The 17,534-nt window shown below is 40.5% G+C and overlaps 1 protein-coding gene across 3 annotated transcripts in view; it reads left to right on the top strand.

Moving 5' to 3' along the window:
* Positions 1-17,534, top strand: part of LOC125458112 (complexin-2) — a 301,798-nt gene that overhangs the window by 113,171 nt on the left and 171,093 nt on the right. Inside the window, exons 1-2 of one of the 3 annotated variants that reach the window (XM_048543012.2) lie at positions 6,855-6,962; positions 8,850-8,966. In XM_048543012.2, coding sequence (XP_048398969.1) covers positions 8,936-8,966 — 31 coding nt within the window. In that variant the 5' untranslated portion in view covers positions 6,855-6,962; positions 8,850-8,935. Of the gene's footprint in view, positions 1-6,854; positions 6,963-8,575; positions 8,687-8,849; positions 8,967-17,534 lie in introns of those variants that run through there. The other 2 variants (XM_048543011.2, XM_048543010.2) reach the window with 2 other exon arrangements.

Genomic DNA, 17,534 nt, shown 5'->3' with positions numbered 1-17,534 from the left:
GGCCTGCTTCCATGCTGTAAGGATTCTCTGTATTGAATGGTTGAAAATTCCCATATTGACATTGAGGATAAAGACTAGACTTGGCACGAAAGCTTTGTCTTGTGCTTTCCTGCGTATTTATCCTCTTAACAATACAAAAAAATTGTTAGCATTGAATATCAATAGCATAAAAAATGAACTTTTCTGATTTTGTTCTTTCAAATTTGAATTATCATTGGGAATTTACAGAAAGAATTCTTACTATCTTTTAATCATTTTTGTATTAACTGAACTATCTTCTTTTATTTTGCTTTTTTTACCTAATTTGACATGTCATGACACTGACTCACATTACATGCTCAGACTGCAGACATATTAACAATCCTTCCTTTTGATTGGTTACAGTAGTGCACAGATAAGTGCTGTGCTGAAACAAGTTCCAGATGTCCTTTAACTGCTCTGTTTGGATGACAGCAACCTGCTGGGGAAGGAAAAGAACAGCCTTTTATGTTAAAGTTTAGAGGCAAGTGCAAGTGTAACAGTCCAGTGCTCAAAGCAAAATTCAGCCTATTACGTTTAACAAGGTTGTGCTTCAGGTGTGTTTTCAGAACAGCAGTTCTGACACACATAAAAGGCAGAATAATGAGAGTGTTTCAGATGATAGAGGGATTCATCAGAAAGAGTCCTATACCAATAATAACTTTTACTCCATTTTTATGACCTTTTCTCTCCCATACCCTGAGAATGTTTGACATTTGATTCATATACAACTGGGACATTAGGGAATTTGCAGTTAAATGTTACTTCAAAATGTGAACAAATACATCATATAGATGTTATTCCATTTTAAAAGTCAACTTTATACAACTGGAATAAAAGTCAGTGTTATTATAAACTGCATGCTATGTTTAACCCTCCACGATTTGTCAGGGTAATTGTATCAGCTCTGTAGGGCACAACATGAGAAAACTGCAGTTACAAAGGGACTATTTCAAGTATTTCAACAGTACCATCTCTAAATGGCTGCTATTGTCGTTCCAGATGATTTTAGCAATCACAGTATGTGGTGATAAAGGAGGCTGTATGCTAAGCTGACTCACTAATGGTCCATACATCCCCTCCTCCTACTTCAAATAACTATCACACGTTCTACTCTTTCCATTTCCAAAAACAGTAGCACAAATAGTTCGCTACCACTTAGCTAAGAGATTTCATAGCCTGTCATAGTTGGACTGCTTTACATTCAAATTAAGTATCAAAAGTATTGCAAATGTTCAGTTGGAGGGCAGCAGATCATACACAATGTGAAGTCAGGAAAGAATGGAATTACAATATCACTGGATCAAAAACAAAAAAAAAGACATTGCTAGAAGAGACCAGCATGTCCAGCAGCATCTGTGGAGAGAAATCACAATTAGCGTTTCGTGTCAAGTGACCCTTCCTCAGCCACATTTACTGATGACAGAAAGGTAGGTAGCAAAGTAAATATGATGATGACACAAAGAGGCTAAAACAGAATTTACGCAGGTTAATTGAGTAAAGAAACATTTAGTGAGTGGAGTATGATGTGGGAAAATGTGAAATTGTCCATTTTGGCAATTAGAATAAAAAAAATGTTAATGGTGAGAGATTGAAGAGCTCTGAGATGCAGAGAAATCTGGGTAAAGTAGTGCATGAATGGCAAAAGTTTAGAATATAATAAGAGTAGCGGATAGAATGTTGTTGCTTATTTACGTGAGGAGCTGAATACAAAATGGGGAGGTAATGTTTCGGCCATACAGGGCACTGATGAGACTACATCTGGGGTGTTGTGTACGGTACTGGTTTGTTGTTTCAGAAGAAAAATGTGAATACATTGGAATCATTTCAGAAAGCATTTATGAGACTAATACTTGCTATGACCAAACCCCAAAAAATGTTCCCCAAATCATTACAGGTGCAGACAGGATAACCCAAACTGTTAAGCTCCCATGAGAAAGGATGGACTGACTCCGTTTCTGTCACTTACCGTGGTTCCTTCAGTTGGTTGTAAGAAGGTTCATTTTAAAATAATTCCTTCCCTACTGGATGCCTTTCTCCTAGAGCTGAATCAACTTCAATTTTAAAAGCAGCCAATTTAACCGGGCTTTCTTAAATTATCAAGAAAGTGAGTTTGTTAATTACTGTGCTTAAGAAATACTGATGCAACTTACATACACAGAGAATGGGAGGCAAGTCCAAAAAGATGAAAGCAAAACAAAAGTTTATATAGATCAGTATTTGTGAAAAGCAGATGGTTGAATGTTGCAGTTAGAATGGTGGAGATAGCGTTGACATTGACAGTTGAACAGTTAGTTTCACAATTCTAAGTTTGGTTGAGATTCCATAGTACAGATTCCTTTTGACTGTGATGGAATTATAGCTTTCAAGGTGAGAGAGTGTCCTTTTGCTGTCTAGTTTCCTTTTAACCCACTTACAGCACTCAGAGTAAGTACTTGTCTTTACCTGCCATACAGGAGTAACAGTGCAATTGTTCTTTGGCTGTGATGATCACATCATGCTAACACTTGAACCAAGATTGGTACACAAGAGAACAGTCAGTCCCACTAATACATTCCAGTGGAGTTGAAACTGGTTTTTTAACCTCTGTCCCTGTGTAGTCTTCAAAGAGAGAAACACAAAATGGGCATGTGACTTGGGTCATAATCTGGAGGGATGCTTGCTGTTGGGCTATAGGTCATCAGCTCCTTATTATCTTTGTAGTCTGAAGAGATCACAGCCTAGTTTGTTTGAAGTTACTTTGACTCTAGGTATTACAATCCATTGATTTCTCTCTCTTTCTCTCCAAGCACTGAAGTTACACTGCAATCATACTTTGGGTGGATCAGCCCACTTACAAAAGAATATATGTTTTGTGATTACAAGTTAAAACTGCTCACAATACTTTGGCGTTCTTAGCCATGGTCATGACATATAGAAAGATTGGGTTGTTTTATAAGGAAAATTTGGACAGGCTAGGCTTGTACCCACTAGACATTGGGAGAGTAAGAGGTGACTTGATTGAAACATATAAAATCCTGAAGGGTCTTCACATGGTAAATGTAGAAAGGATGTTTCCACTTCTGGGAGCATAGAGAACTGTAGATTACTCTTCAAAAAAATGAAGAGCTTTACCCATTTAAGCTGATGAATCTTTGGACCCGCTTCTGAGATAGTGGTGAAGTTAGAGTCCTTGAATTTTTTAAGGCAGAGGTAATAAATTCTTGATTAGCAAGGGACAAAAGATTATAGGACTGTAAAATAATCAGATCACATGAGCTTGTGAAATAATGCTGCAAGCTTGAAGAGCCCAGTCGTCTACTCCTGCTTCAGGGTTATGTGTTTTGCACAGAGAAACTGACTTGGGGAAGCTGCAGAGTAAATGATCAAACTCCTAGTTTAAAACTCATCCTGTTTATTTGGTGATGTCAGTGTCATTTGAAGAGGTGCCTATTGCTTTGAATGTATCGCACTGAGAACCAAATTTAGAGAGTTCATGCGAAGAGTGAGTGGAAGTCAGGCATAACTGTTGGAGATTCCACGAGGATACATGGTTAGTACATGGATATACTGATTACATGAAAACAGATAAATCTGCAGGACTGAGGGCAAGATTTTGAAACAGGTTAATACAGACTTGCTGTGTAAGGAAAAGGACCAGGAACTGTGTCTGACAAGATATCTTTCCTGCTTCTCACTGTTGCCCAGCTTGTTTCCTACAGTCACTCTGTGGATGGGCTATAGCTGAAGCAAAGTTGTCATAACTTGAGTTTCTTATGAATGGCATCACCGACAATGGCATTTTTAGTTTTCATGGATAAGGTAGAGTTCAGTATCTAAGACTGAGACATTTCACCACCAGTTCCATACACTGGAGAGGGTTGCTGTTCAATAGGTGTTGATACCATTAATGCCATTGCATCCACAGGCTTTCACCAATAATTCATTCTAATTCCCACTGTATATCACAAATCTTTTTAAAAAAACTTCCAAAATCAGTTGCTGTAATTTCACAGGTATTATGCCAGCCTGCAATTGGATATATCACATTGGACTAACCCTCATAGATTATCAGTCAGATCAACCAATGGTTCACATTGAGTTTTAAGTAAATGAACCAGGGAGGTGATAGCCTAGTGGTATTATCACTGGACTGTTAATCCAGAGACCCAGATAATGTTCCAGAGACCTGGGTTTGAATCCTGATACCACAGATGGTGGAATTTGATTTCAGTAAATGTTTGGAATTTAGAGTCTAATGATGACTGTAAATCACTTGTTGATTGTTGGGGAAAAACATAACTGGTTCACTAATGGAAGGAACTGCCATCTTCACCTGGTCTGGCCTACAAGTGACTCCACACCCAAAGCAATGTGGTTGACTCATAACTGTTCTCTGGAAATTTTGGATGGACAGTAAATGCTGCCAAGCCAGCAATGTGCTCATCCTGTCAATGAATAAAGTGGGGGGAGGAGTGGGGGGGGGGAATGCCAAAGCAGGGGGTTCTTTTGGCACAATGATAGACAGCCTGGGTTCCAGTCCCATCTGCCCCAGAGCTGTGTGACAGTATAAAATTAGCTGTTGCCAAGGCAGCACATGGTCATTCCATGGTATTTGTGTGAGAGTTAAATACATGATCTGTATTTGGTTTCTGCTTTTGACCAAATTAAAAGACAGGATGTTGGGATAAGTTTTTTTTTAGAATTCGAGCAATCTTTTAAGTCACTTAATTTTTGGCAGCTTGCACCTGTAACGTATTGGTTGTGTATATTCATATACATATCCCATACATTTCCTTGGATTGATGCTAAATCAGATCATTGAAAATTAAAGATGGTTATAATAATCAGAACAATAGCTCCCAGCAAATAATAAGTGACTGATTATAGTAATGGATACATTGCCACATCCCCCGTTGGGAAAATGGCAGAGGAAAACACTGTGCGTGATGTTTTCTTGCCGATTCAGTCGGGTTTCTAGTTTCAGTATCAGACAGTTCTTCCTTACTGAGCCAGCAGAAGACTTGAGGCGATGAGCTGCCTGCGTTCCACTTTCAAAATTGGTTTAAAATCCCTTTCAATGTGGCAAAACCTTGGAGAGCTTGAGAAATGGGCAAGCGTTTGAACGGGGGTGATGTTCATGTGCGCGATTTCACTATGTTCTTCGGACATGTATACCAGACTGAGCTGTGCTTAATATTCTGAATGCTCTACGGCTGGGTTTGTGCCGAGCTGTGCCATTTGTTCTCATTTGATGTTTTTAAAAAAAGTTTCCTGGACCCGAGTTAAAATTCAGTAGTGGCTTCATGAACAAATAAATAAACTCCTTCTTCGAAATGTGACTTGTTCATTTATTGCAAAGACAAGCAGCACTAAACCTAATCTAGCTATTGGAATAGAAAGGTTAACTCATCAGCCCTCAACAGTAATCTTCAAAATCGGCCAATCCTCATAGCGTTAAATTGTCCACGGTAGTGTTTGAAATGAAAGATCGCAATCGTGTTCCTTGCTAATAACTTTGAATCTACGAAGAAGGCAGCAATTATCTTTAAATTGGAAGGTAGTGAAAATGCTAGAAATCTGAAGCAGAAAGCGAAAGGATTGAAATGCCTCGGGTTAGATAGTATCGGAGATCATAAACGGAGATTTCCGATATCCCGGGCGAATCACTGCTAACACCGGGCTACTGAAGGCGATCAGCATGTAAAAGAAACAGATGGGAGGGAAGGGACGGCCCCCACACTCACTATAGAAGGTAATGAATGCGAAGTGTTCAGGTAGACAAAATGAGATGGTCAAATAGACACAGGGAATAGAAGAGATGACAATCAGTAAAATAAAAGGCGTTTATCTGCCTGAGGCAGAGAATGGGAACGGCTTCAACGGTGAGAGAGAATGATAAGAGCGAACACCTCTCAAACTGACGCCGATTCCAATAAACCAGATGCCTTGTGGATAATGACCTTCACGTTGGATGGGCGATGAACCGAGCCGATTGCGAACTGACTATTTGCAACAGGCAAACAAATAGTTACTGCCCGGAAACACACACAGGCATCACGGCCGACTGCAACTACAGGTTCTAAACCTAAATGTGAGAGTTTGGCTTAGAGATTGTTGGCCAGCAGACACTGGACGCAACATCCAGGAACAGAAGAGAAACGGTTCAGATACTAACGAGAGACTTCCGGCAGTGTGTGTCACCGACACAGTACGGCAGAAGGTCTCACATCGGCCATTTCTCGTAACTCTAATCCAAGCCTTATTGAGAAAATGTCGATAGTAATAGTGATCACGTGCAGACTGTGAAAGCCACCGATCCCTTCTAACTAATGTACTATCCTGTTTCTATAGTGGCGTTGTGTAATATATAGAAGAGCAATCTCATCATTGTTATTAAACACTTGACTCGGTTCGACACACTTTCCTCTGCTAATGAAAACGTGGGTTTTGAAAACCTAAAATGAATATGAACTGAATGGCCGGGCGAACCTTTACTAATGAGGCGACTTGTGTCAATGTATGAGCAAGGTCAGGCTGGTGGGTGGCCCATCCTGTGGTTACTGATGAGGGGGAGTAAATGTTAGCAGTGCAGGAAAACCTGCTTTGGCCGATATTCCCCGCGGTGTTCAGAAAGCGTCCGGATCCATAAGCTTAAGGGGATCAGGATTCAGTTATTCATGGCTGCCCGCTTCATTAGTCTCTGCGATTGGGGACCGAAGCATTTTGCACATCGATCAATCCGCGAGTCAGATTTGCTTGGAATTTCTCATTGATAGACAGTCAGGGCTGGACCAGTGAGATTTTCGTCACCACTCAGGTTAGCGCGAAAGTGTTCACAAGCACAGTCTCTCTCTCTCCCTCTCTCTGTGCGTGTGTGTATGTTTCATTACTCTGTTGAAGAGCTCCTGGCACACACGCCCCAATAACGGTTGGTCCAGTCTGATGAGTGCGATTGCTACGTGGTGAGATTATCTGGTATCTTTCATTTTCGAAAAGCCAGCGCTCCCGCTTCATATAAAGTGGGAAATGCGCTGTCAAATACAGCTGCACCACTTACTCCGTTCGAGTTGTAAACACGAACTGTATGTTCAAAAGGGTCGTAGGCAGCAAGCGTTTTAGGGTCGGCTGATGTGTGATTCAGGTTTTAACATTCTTGTGCATGCATCAGATCAGCTTCCTGCTCAAGCTATTCATTACCATGCTGTGCGGAAAATAAATTACTTTTTTCAGTTAGGTAGTAGGGACACCAGCTGAATACTGCAAGAATTATGTTATTGTTGTTTATTTCCAGTTAAAGCATTAAGTCAAACAGAATGTCTCGATGTTTGTTTACTAACAGTACCACGCCCTTTGGCGTATAATCATGCGAAACCTCTCCAAACCCAATAGTAACAGCCCTGCCTGATGCCTTCGCACAGCACATACAGTCCTGTCAGACCCCTGGGCTCCAGACCGCTGGCAAAAACATGTCCAAGGCCCACCGAGCTTGGGGGAGGCTTTCCAAAAACAAACATCTGTAAAGCTTAAAAGGGGCAAGTGCATCATCTCTGCACTTTACTGTTGCTACGAACAAACGTTTTAACCTCGCAAGAAGGAAAGAATCGTCTCACGCGTGCAAGTTTCCAATAAATAGGCCGAACCTCTTGCCCCTGTTCCAGTGTTGTGTAATGTAACTTCCCAATGTACTCTGACGGAGTTAGAAAGTTGACAGGCGCAGCTTTGCAAATTGTAACACTCGAAATGACAAGGCGAATCTTTATGCTTTTCGATCACTTGTAACCGGCGCTGTGTTTAATCAGCCTGGTCCAATTGTTGGGTTTCATATTTTAAAAAGTTTACTTATTTGCATTCACACTGAATTTCAGTGAGGAAGGACAGTGCGATACCTTGACGAGAACATAACGGGAACTACATTTGTGAACTGCACTGCCCATAATTCTATTAATGCAGGGACTGGTCGGATCCACCTTCAGAACAAAAAAAAACCCTTTACTGGTAAAATACTGTCGTACCAACATAACCTCAACTGGAAACTGTGTAAGGCTTTAAGTCAAACCGTATGAAATAATTACCCGTTCATTTAATTTTTTGTCTAATGCTGCTTCATACTTTGCAATAACTTCTACATTGTTTACAAAAGGGACAACAGTCCAGCCACACTCCTGTTAAGAACTGCTCAATTTCGTGAAGAATAAAGTCGCTGTCAACAAGTAACTGACATTAAAACCGACTGTGCTAGACAGGTCAGGCAGTGCCCATGTACAGGAAAGCGGAGTCACTGCGCGGAACTCGATGCCGAATACCTCCGGGGTATTTGCAACATTTTGCTGTTTTAATTCCAGGGTTCCAGCATGCGCAGCATCTTGCTTTTGTTTTGGAAGTAAATGACATTACGGGAGATCACCGATGGACTGCAGTATTTTGGAAGGCACTGTGAAGCAAACATAGATCTTGTGTATACATAACTGCGGCTTCCAAAGTGACAAGCCACCCTATAATTGAAACATTGAGGGGCGACAACTGCATAATGCGCCTCCACCAGTAGAGGGAGGCATGTTTCCCCTGGAAGGTCGGTGCCTTTCGCGTCCGGAACTTACAGACACGCCTTTAGTTATTGTACAATCCAAAAAAAAGTGAAAAAAGGAGTCGCCGCCGCAGATCCCATTTCACAGAGACCAAGGCAACGGTACACACGTCCCGTAATATTTGGGTTTAATGAGCATGAGCCTATACTCAGCAATATAAATGCACCAGGCAATGTGTTGAACTTACTTCTGACAAAAGCGCGAGTGAGAGAACTGGACCAATTCCCAGCACATTTATCTATTTTGCTTGTATCTTGTTTGCAGGTCTGACGACGCTTTTTTGAGCAGTTCAACAGGAGAGCTGAATGAAATTTCCTTAAATCTCTCGTGAAGTCAATTAGTTCAGCACCATGGATTTCGTTATGAAGCAAGCGCTGGGTGGTGAGTAGAGCCAGTCATGACTGTTGAGACAAGTGTATGTTGCTAACCAAGCGAACGTTTTAGAGAAAGGTCTGTTCTGATTTTACACGGACCGTCTTTGCTGCCAGTTTTCGCTGTCGCTGCTGCTCGCTCCGACTTCATTCTTAACGTAACTTACAATTCTGTTGAAAAATAAACAGACAGGGCACGTCTGGGACTGAGGCTGTTTGAAAGATGTGCTGTTTGCTCAAGGTCACACGGTACGCTGAAAATCGGTGAAAAGGTTAAATGATGCTGGAAGATCGAGCAGCTGGAGCGCTGAGGGATTAGTGTCGGTAATAAACCTGTGTCCCTGAGAGGCTGTGTGACTGGCGTATAAATAATGATGTTCACAAACCAAGCACACGCTTCACAAGGAACAATATAGTTTATCTGTGGCCATTTTTTGGGGGGGTTGGAGGTGAGGGCTGAAGGAGTAGAGGGCTCCTGCAACTGAGTCTTTGCCGAAGTGTGCCTGAAGTTTAAAAATCGCCTCGCAAATAGTTGCAAACCCATCCAAACAAAGCTAAGCAGAAGGTGATTTTTTTTTGTTTACTGCAGCTGACTTCTTGTCTGCCAAAACAAAATACTCGCTTGTGGATCCGGGGGAACGGCTTGAGAATTTGTTGCATAAAGCATCTGTTATGGTACAGGGTGTGAAAGAAACTCTGCTTCCTGATCACCAAGAACAGGCCTATTTTTTTAAATGCCTGTTTTATTTTACAGAATGTGGTGCATTTTACCGGATTCAGTAGTAGACACTTCCTCGAGAATTAGACACTGATCAAGACACGTCTTTTTTTTATTTTTGAGGAAGCATATGTTGGGTACAGAACATACAGAACAATATGTTCAATCAATAGCCGGGTGGGTGGGGTGGGGAAGAGGTCTGGGGCGTTGGCGATGTTTTGTCGCTGATGGCTTTTTGGGTGCGGATTAAAGATTCAAAAAGACTTCCATCAGACAGCTGCGCGGCTACAGCTTTCTGCTGGGATCCTAGGGACCGCAAAGTTCAGTGTTGTTGCGCGAGAAATCTCACAGGCTGTCCGGCACTGTATATGCATGTATATGTTGGGCTGGTTCTAATCGCTTTGAATGTTATTAATTCCTCTCAGCTTCACTTACAACATATCTATTTCATGTTTTTTTTGTTTGATTTTCCACTCGAGAAACAAATAAAACTGTGTTTACAAACAGGTGTTTTGGCGTTTTGTCAGTCTGTGGTTTCATCCACCACGGATTGAAGCCTTGCGTTAAGCGTGGCCAATTACATGTAGCGTGAACAAACGTGTATCCTCGGAAAGCAAAGTCAAGGAGTAGGGATCATTATCGTAAATACTGTTTTTAAATTTGAAAGTGAGGGTACATTGTTTTTCAAACGCTCTACCAATGTATTAGCCCTTTACAAAGGAATATTTTGAAGTTCCCGTTTGTTACTGGATTCACTATTTACCTTTGCATTGACATCTAAGGTAAACAGCACACATCGGAACTAATTATCTTATACGGAGTAGCATCTTGAGGTTTGCCACTTTCTGACAATGTTCTGCTCACGCATTTTGACCTGCTATCAACCGACTCCTCAGACCCCACGACACTGATACTATAAAAAGAATTTTTAAATCATGTGTTTGTAGAGGTTTCATTGAATATCGGTTCTATAATCTACGCACATCTCCAGAAATGTTGCAAAGGTCAGCTTGGAAATAAGGTAAAGTGATTGTAGGCTGAACGTGTAGGATTTATACCGGAAGTTAAATTTGTCTTCAGCTTCCAATTACTTCTGATTGTTCAACTGATGTCACAGAAAATTACATGATACAAGATCGCACGTAAGACCAAACCAAAAAATCGTAAAAGAGAGTATGACCATGTACCATTGCATTAAACTAAAGAGTGATGGGATTGTTATTTTTAGGATGTGAAAGTAGATAATATTTCAACTTGTCCAGAACCACAAAAGTATAGAACATTGGCCGCACTTCAAGGACAGAAAGTTTCAAGTGAATCTGCTGAAAGTGATATTTCAGTGAGAGTGGTGAGTTTATGGGGAAAAAAAACTCCCTGGGCTGGTGGTGGAATCAGTTCATATTAATTTGTTCAAACTGACAAATTATGACACGGTGAGCATAGCAGACTTAGAAGGTACGAACCCAAAGCCCTCCACCACAAGGGCTTTCGCTCTGTCATACCTGGATGTTTCATATGGCTGTATAGATATCTAAACTGCCAGCTAGTTAAAACATAATCCATCACGTCTTCCAGATTTGGAAAAGAAATTTTTTTTGATAAGTGTTAACTTCACAATAAGTCACAGGAGAAAATAGCTGCTGTGATAGCTCTGGACACTATCAAGTTGTTATGGTGAGAGGTGGAATTAATAGAGCATGAACACAGGAACATAAGCAGGAGCAGCAGTAAACCAATTGGCCCCTCCACTGTGCTGTGCCATTTGACAGGATTGTGGATGATCTGATGATGAGCGCAACTCCACCATGTCTGACCTCTATCACCTTTGATTCTCTGATCAGTCAAAAATCTATCAAACACTGCCTTGAATATATTAACTAATCCAGCCTCCACTACTCTCTGTGAAAACAATTGTACATATTAAAGGGCTTCAGAAAGAGAAAAAAAAACCTTCATCTCAGTCCTAAACTGTGTCCCAAGTTCTAATCTCTATCACAAAAGGAAACATCCTCCCAGGGTCCACCATATCCAAACCACTCAGGATCCTTTTTGTTTCATTAAGATTCCTTCTCATTTCTCTAAATCTCAACAGGCCCATGTCTAACCTGGTCACATGTTCTTCATAAGATAAGCTTTTCGTTGCAGAAATAAGATGAGTAATTTTTATCTGAAGTGCTTCTGGTGCATTTTTGTTTTTCAAACAAGAAGATCAAAAGTATAGATAATATTCCAGGTGTGGTCTCACCATGCATTTTATCACGGTTGTAGATATTCACTAACTTATATTCCATTCCTTTGCCATAAATCTAAACATTTCTATTGCCTTCTTAATCACTTGCTGTACCTTCATCTTGATATTTTGTGATTCATGTATCTGGACACCTGGATCCACCTGTACCACCCAATTTTGCAATCTTACTCCATTTAATTAGTAAGCTGCTTTTCTGTTCTTCCTACCAAAGTGTGCACATGCCCACTTTTATGCATTACACCAACATTAACAACTAATAGATTTTACAAACTTAGCAATTACATCTCCATTAATTTCTATGATACAGTTTAGTTCAGAAATGAGCTGTCCACCTCAACAGAGAAGGTAATTCCCGAGTTCATAATGATCAAGTTTAAATGTATTATGTAATATTTCAAACACAGAAATAGATCATTCACACCCAGTAGATCTATGGTAGAGTTTGTGTTTCAGATGGCCCATTGCTTACACTTCTTTGTTGAATCCCATCAACATGCTTTTATTCCTTTGTACCTCATCTCCAAATCTAACTTTCCTTAAAATGTATGTGAGCTGTCAGATAGCAACTACTCCTATTATAGCATGGTACACAGTTTTACACAGCTTCATGAAGAATATTCTCTTGAATTCTTTATCATATTTGTTAGTAGCTGTTTTATATTTATGAACATTGGTTCTGGTTTTTGTTTAAAGTGCAGACATCATGTCTTTGCCCTATAATTTCTGTTTTTCAAGGTCCCAATCCTTAGTCTTGGGTTTTTGCAATAAAACTTATCCAGCCTGTCTAGTCTTTCTGATAGGCATCGCTCCTTAGTATTGTTACCATCTTTGTAAATAATTTTGGCAACTTCACCAGTGCCTCTGTATCATTTTTATAATACGAATGCATGAATAATTCATAGTACTCCAAGTGTAGGCCAATGTTTCTGCTTTTCACCTCAAAATCTATTCCTCTAGAAATAAAACATAATTCTGTTCCCTTCTTTAACAACTCTTTTAGACCTCACTGTGACTTGTTTTTATATTTAATAAGGAGTGGCTGAGAAATGTTTTTGGTAGGCACCTTTGTGAAATATACAAAATGTTGAATCGCTGGTTGAACTGAATCTATCATGGTATTTCAGAACTAACCTCTTGATGTGTTTCATTCAGGAAGCAAGAGAGTCTTTTTAGTGATACATTGTTAAATGTCTTTCCTTGCTGAACAAAAACAATACCCATGTACTTTCTTCCTGTAGCAAGTTCCCAATCTGAAAACGTAGAGCAAATTGTAGACCATTCTCCTCTGGCACATTGATATACTATTGCTATCTCTTCTCCAGGATTTTTAAAATTGTTTGTCACATTTAATCAATAGATATAATTTCCATTTGCCTCTCTGTGTCTCACTACATTTAATTGTTACCTTCTCTTGCATTATGTACTTCACAATAAGTAGGTTGTTCCCACATTGATTTTCCATTCTGACCCCCTGGGAAAGTATGTGTCGTCCGCTCAGCATTTCCCCCGATAAAGCAGTACAAACCAAAAATACAACTAACAGAGGAATACAGACAGAACCTGTCTTAACAATTCATTGTACATGTTTAAATTTATGAGCGTGGATGCTTCTGACAAAGCCAGAATTAAGTTGCTGATCACTCATTGCACTTGAGGAGGTGGTGGTAATCACTGAATCACTGAAGTGTGGTGATGGTACTTTCTCAATGCTGTTGTAGAAGGGAGTTGGAGGACCTTCGCTCAACAATGATGGAGAAATGGCAATGCAGTTTCAAATCAAAATGGTCTGCAGTTTGGAGGAAGCCTGCCAATGCTGGTTTTCTAATCTGCTTGCTGCCTTTGACATATTAGAAGTCACTGATTTGGAAGGCGCTGTTGAAGGACCACTGGCAATTTGCTTTACTACATCTTATTAATGGTATACACTGCTGCCACTGCTGTACGCTGGTATTACAGTTATTGTTTAAAGTTGTGAATGGCGCTCTGATTAAGTAAGGGTTGCTTTGCCTTTGATGTGGTTCAACTTCTTAAAAGCTTTTGGATTTGAATTCAGCCAGATGATACTGTTCAATCACATTCCAAGAGAGATGGTAGGAAGGTTTTGTGAAGTTGGCAGTTGAGTCAGTCACTGCTGAATACACAGCCCTTAACCTGTTCTTCTAATTGTATAATTTATGTGGATGGCCGTGGTGAATTTCAGACCAATTCAGTGTCCCCAGACTGTTGATTTTAGGAGCATGTAACCCGCATAATATCATCAAATTTCAAGGTGAAGTGGTTATACTATCTCTGATTGGTGATAGTCATTATGTAGTAATTCTGTAGTGCCTTTATTATTTGCCATCTGTCAGCTAAGATAATGTTCAGTTTATACATTGGTTTCATTAAACATTTAGATGTTGCATCTATAAGACATACTCTTGTTCTGCTTTTTTTCTCTTTCACTACCATTGGTATGGAAGCAAACTTCTTATGATAGGGAGTTCTTAAGGGGATAGACTTTGCCTAATTTTTGGTTGATTAATGGTGGAATTTTAAAAGATTTTTCCAATTTTGAAGAAAAAGAAGGTGCGATACTTTCACTTTCTTTAGTTACGGTTTTTAAGCAGCCTCAAATGGTTAGTTTGGTACAGAGTCAAAGGAGGCATATCAGTGACATCAAGCACTGAACCATTTTTGCACATCTTGACACATCTACATGCCAATTACTAAGGGTAATTGCCGCAGCTTTTCAAATGTCAGCAGGGAGCTAGCGGTGGAGCTTCACCACCTGCAGCACATTACAATGCAGAGACACCGTAGCCATGGCTGCCAAGGTCAAAACTGCCCCAGCTGATAACCTTCACCCTGTTCCTTGTTTTCACAGTAATATCAGCTAGGGCAACGTTCACAAGCAGAAACCTGATGATTACATTCCTTGGCTTAATGTGTGAATCACTTGCAAGATGTGAGTGTGGAAATATTTTCTACTGGAAGTTGCAACCTGAGTGAGTGCCCAGTTTCAGTGTATATTTGCAGGAGAGTGAATGAGTTGTAAGGTTGTGGGTTGAAGGTTTTAGAAGCATGGTGTATTTTACAGACTTGAACCTTTTCAGGATACGTGATTCTGTTAAATAGACTCACTTCCCCAAAGTAGCACAAACTGTCACTCTAGTGCAATTTGCAGATATATGAAATTGCTGCAATATGAATACTTAATCCTTCTTATGAAAATTGTTGTTCTAATAATCCTTGGTCAGTTCTGTGATCTTTCAAAGCTGTGCTTGTTGGAAGTAACATATAAAGGAAAACAGTATTCTGGATTTAGGGAAGGGTTTTCCACAAGATTGACTTTTTGGTGAAATTCACTCAAAATCAACCAAGTAAGTGTAGAAACGTGTTGAATTTTAACAAAAACACCTTCAGCGCAACTTGCAGTAATTTAAAAGTGTTGTACTGGGAATTGACCCCTGCTCACAGAAGTGGCCATGCTCCCAGATTGAATGGTCACCACTGGGGACTTGGAGGAAGTGCTTAAAGTAAGCTTTTCGTTGAGTGCGAGGCACCAAAAGCTGTTTTCTATTTAACTTACTGAGATACTGACAGTTATGCACTAATGCAACTACTGAATGACTCTGAATGATTTGAATAATTCTAGACACTTTGGCTAGAATTTTACCTTTGCACATTGGATGATGATAAAGAATAAGAGTCAGTGATACAGTTGATCTGGTGGTGTGGCCTGGTAAAATCACCAAACTTGATATTGGATTAGGCCCCTGATGTCATAATGCTGAATACATATTTTTGGGCAGCACAGTGGCACAGTGGTTTGCATTCCTGCCTCACAGTGCCAAAAAGCCAGATTCGATTCCAGCCTAGGGCAACTGCCTGTGTGGAGTTTGCACATTCTCCACGTGTCTGCATGGATTTCCTCCAGGGGCTCCAGTTTCTTGCGGGTGCCCTGGTTTCCTCCCATAGCCCAGAGATATGCAGGGTAGGTGGATTGGCCATTCTACATTACCCACAATGTCCAGGGATGCTTAGGTTAGGTGGGTAGACATGGGAAATGCAGGGCAGGGGAATGGGCCTGGGTGAGATGCTCTGCACAGGGATGGTGTGGACTTGTTGGGCCGAATGGCCTGTTCCCACACTGCAGGGATTCAATTCTATGATTTCACCAGGAGCCAATGGTGATTCATTGGAAACTCCTTTTGCAATCTCTAAGCAAGCAATTTGAAATCAGAAGCCAACTGAAATCATTGACAGTGATTTGCTCGCAGCATTTGGGCAGCATGGTAGTGTGACATGGTTGGGAGGTAGGGGGAGGGGAGGTGGATTGTGGGGGAGAAGAAGGGGTGAAATGACAGAGAGGACCAGGCACAGATACTGACACACAGACAAGGTTGCCCAGTAACAGTGGTTGGCAAACAACAGATAAGCTACCTGTAGATGTTGAATTATGTAAATCACTGAAGATTACACCTGCCCCAAGACGTCATGACTGATCTGTGCATTGCAATGGCAGAAGAGGTGAACTGCATTGCATTGGTGAGCATCCCATTCTAATGGCTCTCAAAGTGGCAGAAAATCATTACTTTTAAAAGCAAATGCAGTGCAAGTGCATCTAGAGTAATTTCTTAAACTTTGTATAAGTATCCCTACATAGGTGAAGTGGCGGCAAATACCCCAGGGCCTGGGATGACCTTTTTGGAAGAGCAGCAGCCCCCTGTGTTGCTGTGGGTAGCTGAGGTGCTAGTTATTAGTAGCAAAGATGAGGAGCTACAGTCTAGAGGGAGCCGTTTGCAGTAGAAGATGAAAACTGTTTTAGCACATATTTTAGCTCTGTAATAATCTTGCCAAAATCATCTATAGATTACAAAGTAAACAAAAAAAACATATTTGAATTAAATTACTATATAATTCTGATTCCCTATTCGAACCAGTGTGTAGCTGATGAATATGTTTCAATAAAGTACTTGACAAATAAGCCAAGGCCATGGGGTGATGTTGGCTAGATGGCTAGTGTGTGGGTTAGAGTGTTACTAGTAGCATGGAGCTTGATCCCGGTTCCATTTGTGGCCTGCCTTCTTGTCTTAACTTATTAAGAAAGCGTACCATTTAGATGCTTTAGTGATTGGAATAAGGTTGGCCAGGTCGATGTCACTGATTTTGAGTTGCCTGTTTGGGGCTGTTCACCTGGGCCAATCAGGGAGCCCCGGCTGACAGATACAAAGAGGAGTCTCAGGGATTCCCCTCACTCTAGGGACTGGCTTTGAGCTAACTGGTCAGAGTCTATTTGTAAATAAAGTCTTCCTTGGTGATGGTATACTGGCCCCTGTGGAATTATATCAGCTGCTGTGTGGTGAATAAGAAGTCAGGATGACGAACATTACTAGCACCAAAAGTCAACTTTCACAAAACATCTGTACAGATTTTATTATTATTTGTATTTTGCAAACAAAGACATTTCAGAATTTTTCTTCCTGTTTGTTATTTCTCCATCACATTTTCTGCCTCTCTTTATTTTGCGTTCCATACGTGTCTTGGTTTTGAATTAACGATTTTTGCTTAAGTTCCTGGTTTAGACCTTGCATTGTCAGGAAGATTTCAAAGTAATTGGTTAAAAA

This window comes from Stegostoma tigrinum, chromosome 13, assembly GCF_030684315.1.
Source record: "Stegostoma tigrinum isolate sSteTig4 chromosome 13, sSteTig4.hap1, whole genome shotgun sequence".
Lineage (NCBI taxonomy): Eukaryota > Metazoa > Chordata > Chondrichthyes > Orectolobiformes > Stegostomatidae > Stegostoma > Stegostoma tigrinum.
Note: the sequence above shows the minus strand (reverse complement) of the source record. Positions and strands in the feature narration are given on the sequence as shown.